General features: G+C 41.9%; 1 protein-coding gene across 1 annotated transcript; it reads left to right on the top strand.

Annotated features, from left to right (window-relative positions):
* Positions 1–6,229: 6,229 nt before the first annotated feature.
* On the top strand, positions 6,230–8,530 carry LOC134596118 (hemoglobin subunit alpha-5-like). Its single transcript, XM_063444749.1, has 3 exons — positions 6,230–6,422; positions 7,541–7,745; positions 8,350–8,530. The coding sequence occupies exons 1-3, from the start codon at positions 6,328–6,330 to the stop codon at positions 8,476–8,478; spliced, it is 429 nt and encodes a 142-aa protein (XP_063300819.1). The 5' UTR covers positions 6,230–6,327; the 3' UTR covers positions 8,479–8,530.
* The last annotated feature ends 8,206 nt before the right edge of the window (positions 8,531–16,736 follow it).

Below are 16,736 nucleotides of genomic sequence, written 5' to 3'. Positions count from 1 at the left end.
ATATTTTGATATTGCCAAGTAGGCTTGGAGGAAAAGAAAGAGATAGTGAACAGAGTGAAAAAGGGGGTAGTGGGGAGGGAGGGGGGGGGAAGCAAAGGGGGATCCGCTGCCGGAGCCGGTAAGTTGCCATCAGGGTCAGGTTGGGTGTTAGTTACTCAGGTTGGAGTTTTCCCAGGGTTCCCAGATCTTTTGAAACGTTTTTTGAGTGCCCCTTATTCTAGCTGACCAAAACATTTCTTTAAAACATTTTTACCAAGATCTGACAGCCATTGTGGAAAGTCACGTTTGTGAGATTGGATGCTTAACAATTTGAATCTTATTTGTTTAAGTATATTTTCCAGTGGCTGTTGGATGGAGCTTAAGGCGATTATTTTTTTAAAAGTGAGTCAAGAAAGCACTTATGGGGGCGGGGCCTGACCGCTGAGCGGAATGGTCGCACTGAACAGGAGCTCCGGGAGAAAACCCTGCTAACAAGCGACTTTGAATCTCTAACTCACACCGAGCCCTCTAACTAGGCACGGCAGAGCAGCGGAGTCACCCGGGGACTTACCTGGCCGGACCTCCGGACTTAGGGAGGCACTCTGATGCAGACGCTGATTTGCGGCCTACATATGCGCACTGGCGTGGGAGAGGCGGCCGACCTCCCCGCCGACGGACCAGTGGGAATTGACTGCAAAGCTTGAGACCCTGATCACCCCCCCTTGCCGGTGAGGGATATCCCGGCACAAGCGACCGACCAAGCGACAAGCACACTAGCAGACCCCACATGGGGATGAATAAGCTGTCAACCACACGTGAAGTACAGGTCCCAGCCAAAATGGCGGCAGGGACGGCGACAGGACCCTCAACCAGGCGAGACCTACAGGGCCCAGCCAAGATGGCGGCTCAGAAACAGCTTAGGGACAAACAAACACTCACTGAACCACCAAAGCACGCACTGGAGTACATTGACCGGCTGCGCACCTACCTATGGGCAAAGCTCCAGGCCCAGAGACAGCTTTACAGGCTGCAGATGAGAGAGGTGGCAGCCTGGATCCGCCCAGCTATCCGGCGCAACCTGCAGCTGAATCCACCTCGCAAATCCAGAGTAGCATCCAGTCTGGAACGGAGTCGACATCCAAAAAGGCGGGAAACGGTACCGGGCCCCTCCAACGACGAAGCACAAGACCTCCAGCCACAGAACAGGACCCGACCTCCCTACCACTCTGCGGTCCTAACATCCAACGACCGGCACCCAGCGGCAGAACAGCCTTGCACTCCCACACGCGGTAGATCGCGGCTAGAAGCCTGCTGGCCCCCACAGGACCAACGACCGCCCCAGAGACAGGGCATCGGCTGAGGAAAGGAGTCGACCCGATCTGCCGGAGGGCACCCTCACGGGTCCTCGCCGATCTCATCTCAACCTGAAATTCAAGGTCGGGACTGCACTGCACTTCATTTTTATTTTCAGCTATCAGCACTGGCACACGGGACTCACAAGCGTCAGGTATAGGCCGAACCACCAGCCACATCGCTTCACAAGGCTATTTTCAACCTGGACTGTCCTGAACTCTCACACCTCCTAGACGCCCAGATACAGGGATCTAATCCATAACCCACAGTTTAGGCTCCCATGCCAGCACCTGTTATTGTTATTATTATATTATGTTTTGTTTTTATTTTTGATGTAATAGACTACCCCTACCACATAATATGGTACTGCAAGTGATAGGCTGCAGTTTAAAGGGCTCTAGGGCCCGTCCTAAACAGTTTAAAACGAGAGCGCAATGTTTTTTAGCTCCAACGTGAGCAATTTTATCCTCTGCAACCTAGAATGTATTGTTGAGAAATATGTCACACAGAATGACCTTAACTGTTTGTACACTACAGTGCTAGACAGATCATTAGCAGCTGAATGTTGTTGACCGTCTGAACCTCAGTTATATTGTTCAATCAGATTGTTCCTAGGAAAGTTTTGAGATATATTTGTTCGAAATATTTTTAGCCTAGGTTCCCAAGCATGTTATTATTTTCACGGCAAAGAATATAATTTATATTTTAATCACTCTTTACTAAAATTGCCGATGTAACTATTCCACTCGCAACGCCCACTGGTATGTATACCAACTATTTCATAACAAAAAATGTGCAATTGTCTACCGTCATGACTTTGTAAGCATTATTCCACCTGTGCCTGCTGTCGTGGCACCACAGGAATGTTTGTTAATTCTATTTGCACCAAAAATAAAGAATTTAAAAAAAAAAAGAAAGCACTTATGTATGATACTGAATGTATTTATATTTTTCACAAGAAAGTAAAATTGGCGAGAGCACTCAATACATGCAATTTTATCTTTTTACCAATACTGTCCTTGGTATGTATGTGGTTCTGAGTCACTTATAGAAGCTGACTCAGACTATGAACTTTTAAGCTGGACGTCTTGTATTGCTGTAGATAATATAGATGAGTTGTCCCCGGATATGTTGTATAAAGTGGGTGTCAGGCCTTCAGCGTGTACTCTGCCAACCTCTGCCAGTCCACTTTGCCACTCATATCAGGTGTGACAATAGCGTGCCTTTAAAAAGAAAAAAGTTTTTCACTGTAAGCTAATAGCAGTCAGTGTCCTTAAAGCGGGTGTCAGGCCTTCAGCGTGTACTCTGCCAACGTCTGCAAGTGCACTTTGCCACTCATATCAGGTGTGACAATAGCGTGCCTTTAAAAAGAAAAAACTTTTTCACTGTAAGCTAATAGCAGTCAGTGTCCTTAAAGCGGGTGTCAGGCCTTCAGCGTATACTCTGCTAACCTCTGCAAGTGCACTTTGCCACTCATACCTGGTGTGACTATAGCGTGCCTTTAAAAGGAAAAAACGTTTTTCACTGTAAGCTAATAGCAGTCAGTGTCCTTAAAGCGGGTGTCAGGCCTTCAGCGTGTACTCTGCCAACCTCTGCAAGTGCACTTTGCCACTCATATCTGGTGTGACTATAGCGTGCCTTTAAAAAGAAAAAAACTTTTTTTCACTGTTATAGATTGAATAGCAGTTACTTGTCTTCAAGCGGGTGTGTCAGGCCAACAGCGTGTACTCTGCTAACCTCTGCCAGTCCACTTTGCCACTCATATCTGGTGTCACAATAGCGTGCATTTAAAAACAAAAAACGTTTTTCACTGTTATAGATTGAATAGCAGTTAGTTGTCTTCAAGCGGGTGTCAGGCCTTCAGCGTGTACTCTGCCAACCTCTGCAAGTGCACTTTGCCACTCATATCTGGTGTGACTATAGCGTGCCTTTAAAAAGAAAAAAAAGTTTTTCACTGTAAGCTAATAGCAGTCAGTGTCCCTAAAGCGGGTATCAGACCTTCAGCGTGTACTCTGCCAACCTCTGCAAGTGCACTTTGCCACTCATATCTGGTGTCACTATAGCGTGCCTTTAAAAAGAAAAAAGTTTTTCACTGTAAGCTAATAGCAGTCAGTGTCCTTAAAGCGGGTGTCAGGCCTTCAGCGTGTACTCTGCCAACCTCTGCCAGTCCACTTTGCCACTCATATCAGGTGTGACAATAGCGTGCCTTTAAAAAGAAAAACAATTTTCACTGTAAGCTAATAGCAGTCAGTGTCCTTAAAGCGGGTGTCAGACCTTCAGCGTGTACTCTGCCAACCTCTGCAAGTGCACTTTGCCACTCATATCTGGTGTCACTATAGCGTGCCTTTAAAAAGAAAAAAGTTTTTTAAGGACAATAGCAGTCAGTGTCCTTAAAGCGGGTGTCAGACCTTCAGCGTGTACTCTGCCAACCTCTGCCAGCCCACTTTGCCACTCATATCTGGTGTCACAATAGCGTGCATTTAAAAAAAAAAACTTTTTTCACTGTTATAGATTGAATAGCAGTTACTTGTCTTCAAGCGGGTGTGTCAGGCCAACAGCGTGTACTCTGCCAACCTCTGCCAGTCCACTTTGCCACTCATATCTGGTGTCACAATAGCGTCCATTTAAAAACAAAAAACATTTTTTCACTGTTATAGATTGAATAGCAGTTAGTTGTCTTCAAGCGGGTGTCAGGCCTTCAGCGTGTACTCTGCCAACATCTGCAAGTGCACTTTGCCACTCATATCTGGTGTCACTATAGCGTGCCTTTAAAAACAAAAAACTTTTTTCACTGTAAGCTAATAGCAGTCAGTGTCCTTAAAGCGGGTGTCAGACCTTCAGCGTGTACTCTGCCAACCTCTGCCAGTCCACTTTGCCACTCGTATCTGGTGTCACAATAGCGTGCATTTAAAAACAAAAAACTTTTTTCACTGTTATAGATTGAATAGCAGTTACTTGTCTTCAAGCGGGTGTGTCAGGCCAACAGCGTGTACTCTGCAAACCTCTGCCAGTGCACATTGCCACTCATATCTGGTGTCACAATAGTGTGCATTTAAAACCAAAAAACTTTTTTTCACTTTTATAGATTGAATAGCAGTTAGTTGTCTTCAAGCGGGTGTGTCAGGCCTACAGCGTATACTCTGCCAACCTCTGCCACTGCACAGTGCCACTCATATCTGGTCTCACAGTAGCTTGCACGCATAGTACCACAAAAAAAAAATGACAGGCAGAGGCAGGCCACCCCGCAGGGGCCATCGTGGTCGTGGTGCTGTGATTCCCTTTGGCCCTAGAATAATGCCCAGTTTTCAGAGGCCACGTACCCTGAACTTGAAAAGTTCTGAGGGCATAGTTGACTGGCTAACACAGGACACCCAATCTTCTACAGCTTCCGCTCGGAACCTTGACGCACCATCCTCCTCCAGCTTAGCTTCGGGCACCTCTCAAGATACCACTCACCTGCCTGCCGCCACCACCAAAACTAGCACCACAGTCGCTTCACTTGGTATGTTAGAGGAGTTATTCACACATCCGTTTGAAGAAATGAGTGATGCGCAACCATTATTGCCAGAGGATGTAGATAACAGGGATATGTCTCAGGCAGGCAGCATTACACACATGGAAGTACGGTGTGATGATGATGATGTTGTACCCGCTGCTGCTTCCTTTGCTGAGTTGTCAGATACAAGTGAAGCGGTTGATGATGACGATGCGTCCATGGATGTCACGTGGGTGCCCGCTCGGCAAGAAGAAGAACAGGGGGAAAGTTCAGATGGGGAGACAGAGAGGAGGAGGAGACGAGTTGGAAGCAGGGGGAGGTCGTCGCAAGGAGCTAGTGGCACAGTCAGACAGCATGCATCGGCACCCGGGGTCAGCCAGACAGCACGCCAATCAACGCATGCTGTTGCCACCACCAGAATGCCGTCATTGCAGAGCTCAGCAGTGTGGCATTTTTTGGATGTGTCTGCCTCTGACAACAGTTTGCGGTGTTTGCGGTGCGTTAAACGGGGAGCTTGGTCTGTCACTGTGAAGCGGCGTATCACTTACACTACCTGATCGATACAACATCATACCTGATGTTTTAAAGCACGTTATTCCAAACAATTCAGGAATGTTAGGTGATTTATGCCCTTTATGGATTAAATCCAGACTCTGCATCAACTATGTAATTTTCCATGGGAGTTTTGCCATGGATCCCCCTCCGGCATGTCACAGTCCAGGTGTTAGTCCCCTTGAAACAACTTTTCCATCACTATTGTGTCCAGAAAGAGTCCCTGTGGGTTTTAAAATTCGCCTGCCCATTGAAGTCTATGGCGGTTCGCCCGTTCGCGAACATTTGCGGAAATTCGCGTTCGCCATTTTATGTTCACGACATCTCTAATTCAGTCCTGAAAATTCTTTCCTTTTCAGGCAAATGTTATGTGTCCAGACTTTACTCTGTGGTATTGAACATAGTGGGGTTTTTAATACTCCATTTAAATGCCTGGTTTAAAATGAAAAAAAAAATGAAATTATATAATACAAAATGCATGACATTTTAATTTATTTCAAGTATGCAGTTCCAAAATGAATTTCATTTTACACAAATTATGTATTTTAGGTGAAACTATGCATTCTAGTAACAAATTATGACACGTTTCAGTTTTACTGAAAGTAAGTTTTTTCTGAATGAAATTAACCTTTAACAAATACTCACAGCACTGATCAGGCAAATTATCAGTATAGAAGACTTTGCACAGTCATGGGCAAGATAGGGATCATACACTACATACTGTATTGTGAGATAATGAGAAAATCTTCCTATCAGCAGTATAGAATCCATGACATATAGCTTTTGTTGTCACAAACAAGAATTTGGGCGCAACTGAAAAATCAGCCAATGAGAACCTGCTATCACTTGTTTTCCTGACTCCCATTCTCTTTAAAAATGCCAAGAAAGTGACCGTTCAGTAGGGACTTTTAAACTCACTTGCAGAGTGTCTAATCCTCCAATCCAACATGACTTTCTCAGATGCTGAAAAGGCTGCAATTGTCTCCATCTGGGGAAAGGTAGCTGGCCAAACTGATGAGCTTGGAGCAGAGGCTTTAGAAAGGTAAGGCTGAGACGTCTTTGTTATATGGATTTATTGTGAAAAAAATGCATTTATAAACTTTTCTGTATAATAACGTGATTTATATACATATTCAGTTTGTAAAGTTATGACATTTGCCTATCGTACAAAAGCTTGTTATTATTTACATAAAGAGGTCATGCTAATGAGATTGGAGCAGAGGCTTTGGAAAGGTAAGAATGACAACAGTCTATTGTATAATGATTTATTGTAAGATAGCAACATTTATGCAATGTTATTAATATTGTTGATACCGATAGTACTGATATACTAACACAAATTCTTGTTATTTCTTCACAATTTCTGGTTTCTGGAGAGTATACCTGTGGCCTTAAAACAATGATGTTAGATGTTAATTTGTAAGGAATATATATATATATATATATATATATGCAAAATATCCAATCAGTAATGCCAAGTTATAATAAACATAAAGAATTATTTAGTGAAGTAAAACATCTAAGTGAATTTCAAATTTAAGGTCAAACTAGCTGAACTGGATACATTATCTAAGCCAGTTATGCTTTTGGTTTTGCTCCTGTGGCCTTAAATATGAAATTACACTTTAATTTAACTTGAATTTGTACTTTAGTAAGTAACCCTAAAAAAACATTTAGCCATTCTTTGCTTTTGTAGAAAATGTGCTCAGTAAAGCAACATGCTTGTACAACCTTTAACATGTGGTAACATTACTACATAAATTGCTGGGACAGGGAATTAATAATTCTAGGCCAAAATAGTCAAATTGGATTTTTTTTTTTTTGTTCCCAGGTTAATTATAGTTCCAGGTGAGATTTTTTTTTTACCATAAATGTGCCGTTCCCAGAAAAATGTTCAACAATTAATGATTTTTTTTTTAGAATAATGCTAAAATTAACTGATGTGTTGGATATCTTTTATCTGACATTGTTGTTTTAATCCATTTTTTGTCAATTAAATGTTTTAAAGACTAAGAAATTGTGATGAATTTACAAGGAACTACACAATGTATGCACAACATCTGAGTTGGAATTGCAATTGTAGCTCTGATAGGAAAAAGAGCCGTAACAAGTTTACTCATGAATATATGTGATTCATATACATGTTTCTGTTTTGAACAGGCTGTTTCTGAGCTACCCTCAGACCAAGACCTACTTCAGCCATTTTAACCTGAGCCATGGTTCCCAGGATCTCCGCAGTCATGGTGGAAAGGTTTTGAACGCCATTGGAAGTGCTGCCGGACACTTGGATGACCTTAGCGGTGCTCTGTCTACCCTCAGTGACCTCCACGCTTACCAACTGAGAGTTGATCCTGGCAACTTCAGGGTAAGAACTTATTGTTATTTTTCGCTCCACTGTATAATGAAATTGGGTTATTTACAAGCTGACATACCATGAAACATATAGTACAAAGAACAGGATCCTGATTCTGCTTCTATTTCTTCTCTGGTTAGATGGCCATTACATTTATTATATTTCTTGGCAAATATTAGTTAAAACATTTTGGCCTATTTGGGCATTTTTCAACAATCTTATTTGCATTGGTAATGTTCAATAATGTAGCAAAGCTTGCAGAGATTATTCCCCCTGTTAGCATAGTGTGTGCAAGGAGTTTGCCAAATATGCCCAGCTACACACAGATGCACGGCCAAATTGGCATCTCTGGCCCATGTTTAAGTATCTATGGGCACTTAAAAGTGCACTTGGGTTAGCTTATGCTTTTAAAGTCAAAAGTCAAGATTCTCTCTGTATACATGTGTGTGTATATCTATATAGTATATATATATATTTTTTTAATATAATTATTTGAAACCAATATTTTTAAACTAATATTACCTTCTACAAGCCCAGATTTGAAATAGATATTACTGATGTTTTGTAACTTGATCATACTTAGCAAAGTATAACACTCATTTTGTTTCTCTTGTAGCTGCTGTCTCACTCCATCCAGGTCACTCTGTCTGCTCACTTTGGAGCTGAATTCACTCCCACTGCCCAATCAGCCTGGGACAAGTTCCTCGCTGCAGTTTCTGCTGTTCTGGTTTCCAAGTACAGATAAACTGAGAATGTAAATGTGACATTACTAATAAAGTTTGTTCATTGCATTTAAAGAGGCTTGATTCAATGAGTGTTTTTTTGTTTGTTTTTTAAATTTGGATATGTGTAAACCCCAGATGTCTCCCAAGGTCCTTGCCATGGAGCACACAGATACGGCCACAATAATATCATCCAAGAAGAACACTCACTGGTCTTATTAATGCAATAACGTGTTGTTTATTAACACATTCTTTACAAATAGGTAAACATTTCAGATTGTTGGTGTGTGCGTTTATATAAATACAAGTGACCTGACACTTTATAATTTCTACTAAAGGCGTTTCATAACAATCAACAATAAGGTAATGGTGGAAATCCCATGGACATAGAAGAATTAGTAAAGTTGTAATAAGCATTCCTTAACATCATATGCAAAAAATGTTACGATGTACATGGTAAAGGAGAAATGTTCTGCAGTGTCTTGTGTTTATTTATTTTTTTCTCTGCTTTACGCGCCTCATTCACCCTTATCTTCTATCTCAGCAAATGAATGAAAAGAATGTGTAAGAGGTGAAAACATACGATTAGATTTTGACTGAGAGTAATGATACAAGTGTAATGTAAATGGAGCTGTAACTTCTATGGAACTAACACTGTTGAATAAAACATTAAAGACTTCCCCTTTAAGACAGAAGTTTCAGTAGGTTTATGATTTACTTTGTAACACAAAACTTTAAATAGACAATATCACTCCTTGTGGTGTGTTAATATTCCTGTTCCATATAATAAAACCACTGCTTGTAGATATAACTGTGTCCTCTTACTTTGATAGCCGAGTGATTAGCCAAATCACAGAAATACACTTAAAAAGGAGATAGAAAGTACAGCATCACCAGACACATTCGACCTCTGCTTTCCTTTTAAAATCCATTCCTTTATTCTTTTAAAATAATAAAATATAAACAAACTGCAGCATAGAAAACTCCAATGTGCTATTCTCCAAGTCTACGTGTTTTGTGCTCAACCTGCCAGTTTCTCAAGACCATAAAGCTATTTTTTGAACTCGGCATGGAAATAGCAGTGCTAGTTAGCCTCAGCTATTCCTCAGTTACCCTGCCTTCTAATCTTCTAACTAATCTACCAAAAGTGATTAGGGCCAACACCATCCTAATACACGCCAGGTGTGAAATAGCTAAATCCCTGAAATCCAAATAGAAAATACATACTCCTAAAGCAATAACTGACCCACGTGGTAATAATGCCAATACTAATAACATAATATAAATATTTGCAAACATATCAAAATCTCTAGAGAGACAATATATCTTTTCTGTAAGACAAAATTTCATAATATTATGTCACAAAATCATCCCTACTTATCTTAGGATATATAATCTATATAAAGATACTCCATGGAGGAAAGCATGACCTCACCGATGTTAGAATCTCATACCATGTAATAAATGCATACAGTAACTTGGTATCTAAAATTCGAAACACAAATCCTAGTTGTTAAAGAGTAATAGTTTATATCTAAAATATACAGATCCATAGAGAACTTAACGGTATAAATAAAATAGAGAAAATTGAAATTAAGTAAATTGAAATAAATAGCACTCTTTGGTTAAAAATCCAGTCACAAGGTTATGCTTTCAAATAGAGAAACTGATGAAAACATCAATATAGGACGGAGTTATACTTCACACGCCACATTCAAACTAGGTGTAGATTAAAAGTATACTGTTCTCCAAAACAGAGATCCAGAAAGCTTCGCTCTCGGAAGTATGTGGGGGAGCCTTCCCATGCTCTGCAATTTGGCTCAGAGTGCTCTGATTCAAAAAAGAAAAGTGAAAAAATATTGAAGAAAAAAAGAAGACATCTAATGGTAAGTATAAATGTTTTATTTTACAGGTGTTTATTTTATTTTTTTTATTTTTTTTTATTAAAAGTTTATTAAGTTGATAAGTACATACAGTGAAAAGAATGCAATCTAACTGAGAATGCATAGTTATCAGAAAGCAATATAACCAAAGGGTGATACATGAAAATAGAGATTACATAATCATCAAGCGAGGCAACCATATGGAGATTACTACATTGTAGTATAACAGCATCGTCTAACAGAGTAATGCTAGGAATATTGTTGTCAAACATACAAGACAATGGTAAAATAGTCGGGTTAGTATATTAAATTTAGGTCTGGGTACCCAATGGGCATACAGGGTGGATGTGGTGTTGCACAGCTTAAGGCCGGCATTTATGCCAGTAGTGCGTTTCACCCATGGGGCAGCGTAAGGTTGTGTAATGAGACCTAGCTGGTTACTGTGTCTCTATGTCTGTGTTTTAGTAATTGAGAGGTACAGCAAGTATCCGGCTGGACAATTATGTTGCTATTGAAGACCCTTAGGTTAGTTAGTTAATTATACCTTTTGCTCGTAGGCAGTCCCAGGTGTGAGTGTAGGTGTAGTGGTGTGTGGTGGTCCACTCTCACTCGGGGTAGTGTATGTGGGCGCCTCAGAGAGTGTGGCGCATTCGAGATGTGTAGGTGGTGTATAAGAAGAAGGTAGGACACATAGGTCCTCTAAGAAAGAGAGAGAGGGGAAGGGAGAGGAAAAGGGGGAGAGGGGAAGTACAAGGACAGAAAAGAGGGTGATTACTTAGGTGGGAAAAGAGGTATGAAAGGTATAGGTCCAGGCGGAGAAGATGTAAGGCGAGGGGCGAAGAGGGGAGGCCAGAACTCCAATCCCATTCCGCCCCCCTGGGTCAGCCGCCACAATCCTCGGGCACTGGTCTGGCTATGTCCTTCCTATCTGGCGAGACTCTCGGTGTAGTGTCCACGAGTCTGTGATGCTATTGTGGTGTTGGGTTGTTGAGGGACCAACTTCAGACACCAGCTGATCCAGGTGTTTAGTTTTTTTGTCCCTCCCCTAACTATTATTAGGGTGAGAGAGGTAAGTAGGGTATTGATTTATTGGGACCCCTAGTCACCGGGTAGGGGGTTATTTTTTACTATTAGCCGCACTTATTAACAATAGGTTCCCCCAATATTAATTAGGGCTCCCACCCGCTGGCAACCTGTTCCTCCCCATTTTGAATTAAGTAACCTATGAATTCAACCCAGTGCTCGAATGGATCATTCATTGGCTGCTCATTTGTTAGTTCGTCTCACTCCCATCAGATATGATAGGAGTGAGCAGAAAGAATGAATGGCTCAATAAAAGAATGAGCCATTCATGCATTCAGATGAAGCATATGAATATACATTGGTCCAAATTCAGCATTCATGCCGAATATACATTGGTCCAAATACGAATGCCCTAGTCTAGTCTGTATAACAAGGCAATAAGTTGGTACTGGTAGCTAGCAAAGAGTAATCAGAACAAGCCAAGGTCAGAAATTCAGAATAATTAAACATCAATCACATACAAAGGGATCCAATAGATTAGCTCTGAATAATAGATGCTGAAACAGTCTGTTATGCAGACGGCAGTAATTACTGGAGTCCAGGGCCGTCTTTAACATTGATTGGACCCTGGGCAAGCATTTGTTTGGGCCCCCTGGATCCTGCCATCCCTCGCCCTCCCCCGAAACTTTCACTCTCTGGCATGCAATCACGCCCTCCACCAGGGATGGACTGACAGCCTTCTGGGCCCCCGGACAAAATTTGATCCAGGGCCCTACGAAGACAAAATATTAAAGGAGCACTATAGTGCCAGGAAAACAAACTCGTTTTCCTGGCACAATAGGGTCATCAGGTTCCCCCAACCTGCTGGGCTGAAAGGGTTAAACTGTTTAAGAATAGTTTGACAACTTACTTGGGGTCCGCTGGGATATGAGGCTGTAGTAGGGCATAGGAGCAGTGGTGTGTGTGAGTGGTGCAGTGTGTGTGAAAGTTTCAGTGTGTGTGTGTGGGGGGGGGGGTGTAGTGAGTGAATGTGTAGGGTGTGTAGGGCAATGTGTGTATCGGGGCAATGTATGTGTGGCTGTGTGTGTGTGTTGGCAGTGTATGTGTGTGTGGGGCAATGTGTGTATGTGTATGGTGTGTGGGGGGGGGCAGTGTATGTGTTGGGCAATGTGTGTATGGGGAGCAGTGTATAGATGGGTGACCAGTGTATGCGTGTATATGGGTGGGCAGTGTATGCGTGTGTGTATATATATATATATATATATATATATACACACACACACACACACACACGTGGGCAGTGTATATATATATAGATGGGCAGTATATATATATACAGGGAGTGCAGAATTATTAGGCAAGTTATATTTTTGAGGATTAATTTTATTATTGAACAACAACCATGTTCTCAATGAACCCAAAAAACTCATTAATATCAAAGCTGAATATTTTTGGAAGTAGTTTTTAGTTTGTTTTTAGTTTTAGCTATTTTAGGGGGATATCTGTGTGTGCAGGTGACTATTACTGTGCATAATTATTAGGCAACTTAACAAAAAACTAATATATACCCATTTCAATTATTTATTTTTACCAGTGAAACCAATATAACATCTCAACATTCACAAATATACATTTCTGACATTCAAAAACATAACAAAAACAAATCAGTGACCAATATAGCCACCTTTCTTTGCAAGGACACTCAAAAGCCTGCCATCCATGGATTCTGTCAGTGTTTTGATCTGTTCACCATCAACATTGCGTACAGCAGCAACCACAGCCTCCCAGACACTGTTCAGAGAGGTGTACTGTTTTCCCTCCTTGTAAATCTCACATTTGATGATGGACCACAGGTTCTCAATGGGGTTCAGATCAGGTGAACAAGGAGGCCATGTCATTAGATTTTCTTCTTTTATACCCTTTCTTGCCAGCCACGCTGTGGAGTACTTGGACGCGTGTGATGGAGCATTGTCCTGCATGAAAATCATGTTTTTCTTGAAGGATGCAGACTTCTTCCTGTACCACTGCTTGAAGAAGGTGTCTTCCAGAAACTGGGAGTTGAGCTTGACTCCATTCTCAACCCGAAAAGGCCCCACAAGCTCATCTTTGATGATACCAGCCCAAACCAGTACTCCACCTCCACCTTGCTGGCGTCTGAGTCGGACTGGAGCTCTCTGCCCTTTACCAATCCATCCATCTGGCCCATCAAGACTCACTCTCATTTCATCAGTCCATAAAACCTTAGAAAAATCCGTCTTGAGATATTTCTTGGCCCAGTCTTGACGTTTCAGCTGTGTGTCTTGTTCAGTGGTGGTCGTCTTTCAGCCTTTCTTACCTTGGCCATGTCTCTGAGTATTGCACACCTTGTGCTTTCGGGCACTCCAGTGATGTTGCAGCTCTGAAATATGGCCAAACTGGTGGCAAGTGGCATCTTGGCAGCTGCACGCTTGACTTTTCTCAGTTCATGGGCAGTTATTTTGCGCCTTGGTTTCTCCACATGCCTCTTGCGACCCTGTTGACTATTTTGAATGAAACGCTTGATTGTTCGATGATCACGCTTCAGAAGCTTTGCAATTTTAAGAGTGCTGCATCCCTCTGCAAGATATCTCACTATTTTTAACTTTTCTGAGCCTGTCAAGTCCTTCTTTTGACCCATTTTGCCAAAGGAAAGGAGGTTGCCTAATAATTATGCACACCTGATATAGGGTGTTGATGTCATTAGACCACACCCCTTCTCATTACAGAGATGCACATCACCTAATATGCTTAATTGGTAGTAGGCTTTCGAGCCTATACAGCTTGGAGTAAGACAACATGCATAAAGAGGATGATGTGGTCAAAATACTCATTTGCCTAATAATTCTGCACGCAGTGTATATATATATATATGTGTGGGCAGTGTATGTATGTATGTATATGGGTGGGCAGTGTATGTATATATATGGGTGGGCAGTGTATGTGTGGGCAGTGTGTATATATGGGTATATGTGGGCAGTGTATGTATATGGGTGGGCAGTGTATATATATATATATATATATATATGGGTGGGCAGTGTATATATATATATATATATATGGGTGGGCAGTGTATGTGTGTGTGTGTGTGTATATATATATATATAGGCAGTGTATGTATATGGGTGGGCAGTGTGTATATATGGGTGGGCAGTGTGTATATATGGGTGGGCAGTGTATGTATATGGGTGGGCAGTGTATGTATATGGGTGGGCAGTGTGTATATATGGGTGGGCAGTGTGTATATATGGGTGGGCAGTGTGTGTGTATATATGGGTGGGCAGTGTGTGTGTATATATATATATATATATATATATATATAGTTGGGCTGTGTATGTATATGGGTGGGCAGTGTATGTATGTATGTATGTATATGGGTGGGCAGTGTGTGTATATGGGTGGGCAGTGTATGTATATGAGGGGGCAGTGTATGTATATGAGGGGGCAGTGTATGTATATGGGTGGGTAGTGTGTATATATGGGGGGCAGTGTGTATATATGGGGGGCAGTGTGTATATATGGGGGGCAGTGTATATATATATGGGGGCAGTGTATATATATGGGGGGGCAGTGTGTACATATGGGGGGCAGTGTGTACATATGGGGGGCAGTGTGTACATATGGGGGGGCAGTGTGTACATATGGGGGGGCAGTGTGTACATATGGGGGGGCAGTGTGTACATATGGGGGGCAGTGTGTACATATGGGGGCAGTGTGTACATATGGGGGCAGTGTGTATATATGGGTGGGCAGTGTGTATATATGGGTGGGCAGTGTATGTATATGGGTGGGCAGTGTGTATATATGGGTGGGCAGTGTGTATATATGGGGGGCAGTGTATGTGGGCAGTGTATGTATATTGGTGGGCAGTGTGTATATATGGGTGGGCAGTGTGTATATATGGGGGCAGTGTATATATATGGGGGGCAGTGTATGTGGGCAGTGTATGTGTATGGGGGGCAGTGTGTATATATGGGTGGGCAGTGTGTATATATGGGGGCAGTGTATATATATGGGGGGCAGTGTATGTGGGCAGTGTATGTGTATGGGGGGCAGTGTGTATATATGGGGGCAGTGTATATATATGGGGGGCAGTGTATGTGGGCAGTGTATGTGTATGGGGGGCAGTGTGTATATATGGGGGCAGTGTATATATATGGGGGGCAGTGTATGTATATGGGTGGGCAGTGTGTATATATGGGTGGGCAGTGTGTATATATGGGGGCAGTGTATATATATGGGGGGCAGTGTATGTGGGCAGTGTATGTGTATGGGGGGCAGTGTGTATATATGGGGGCAGTGTATAGTTGTTATGGTACTTTTTAGCAGTAAACCAAAATGTTTAAATGTCTATCTGTTCCTGTCCAAATCAATAAAATAAATTGCGTATATACGCTGAAGTAATTAAGTCTGACACACAAGGTTCAGGTTAAAATAACTTCGAGAAAATTTATTGGCAAGTGATTAAAAAGCGGACACGCAGGTCCTTTTAAGAGACATTTTACGTCATCATTGTTTATTAGAATATCAGTAAATAAACATCATTAATTGGATTAATTGTCAAGTGTCGGGATTAGTGTCCACCTATCAATATTATTAATTGGCTCAAAAGACTAAGTGGTTAATCCCGTGTCCACCCACCAAGAGGTGGGATTGTTCTGGACACGGGTGGGGGACAAGGGGTCTTGAGCGTCATTTTACACGGTCGGTGATCTCAGGCCTCGTGGCCAGGTGCAAGGTCTCTTATGAATAGAACATTTCATTACTACTGTGTTCGCATGGCCTTCAAATTATACTTTGTTGCAAATCTAAGGAAAAGTCAGCAATTCCTGTGTTAATCATATCTTTATAGAAAATACAGTCTTTGTTCTATTGTATTAGATGTGCTGGGAAATTCTGTCATGTAAGGTGATTTTAAAATGAACAAGTTAGGTTATGAGGACAAAATGGAGGATTGAAGAAGTCAGGTTAGGGGGACAAAATGGAGGATTGTCACAGTATAAAGTTAAAATGGAGTTAGTGCAATAATTGAATACAAATACAATAAGGTTTTTTAAATAATCCCACATCAGTCCCCCCTATGAAATGTTAGATTCTAAGAGATAAAACTTTATTAAGTTAGTACCAGGAAGACGTGTTAACCCAAAGGCACAGAAACCCCGTGGCCGCTAGCTAGGTGTTAATGCAAAGTGCAAGGCTGTCCCTAGATCTGACCCTAGTAGGCTAACTCATCCGTCAGTATGGCTCTCGAACACTTCACACCCATGGGTATCCCATGGCAGCTAACCCACCACTTCTCCAACACGGGGTCTTTACCATTCACTGACAGATGCTGTCCCTGAGCTAGTCCCTTCCTAGAA

The sequence above is a fragment of the Pelobates fuscus genome, chromosome 1, assembly GCF_036172605.1.
Source record: "Pelobates fuscus isolate aPelFus1 chromosome 1, aPelFus1.pri, whole genome shotgun sequence".
Lineage (NCBI taxonomy): Eukaryota > Metazoa > Chordata > Amphibia > Anura > Pelobatidae > Pelobates > Pelobates fuscus.
The sequence above is the reverse complement of the archived record's forward strand: the minus strand, read 5'-3'. Positions and strand labels throughout refer to the sequence as shown.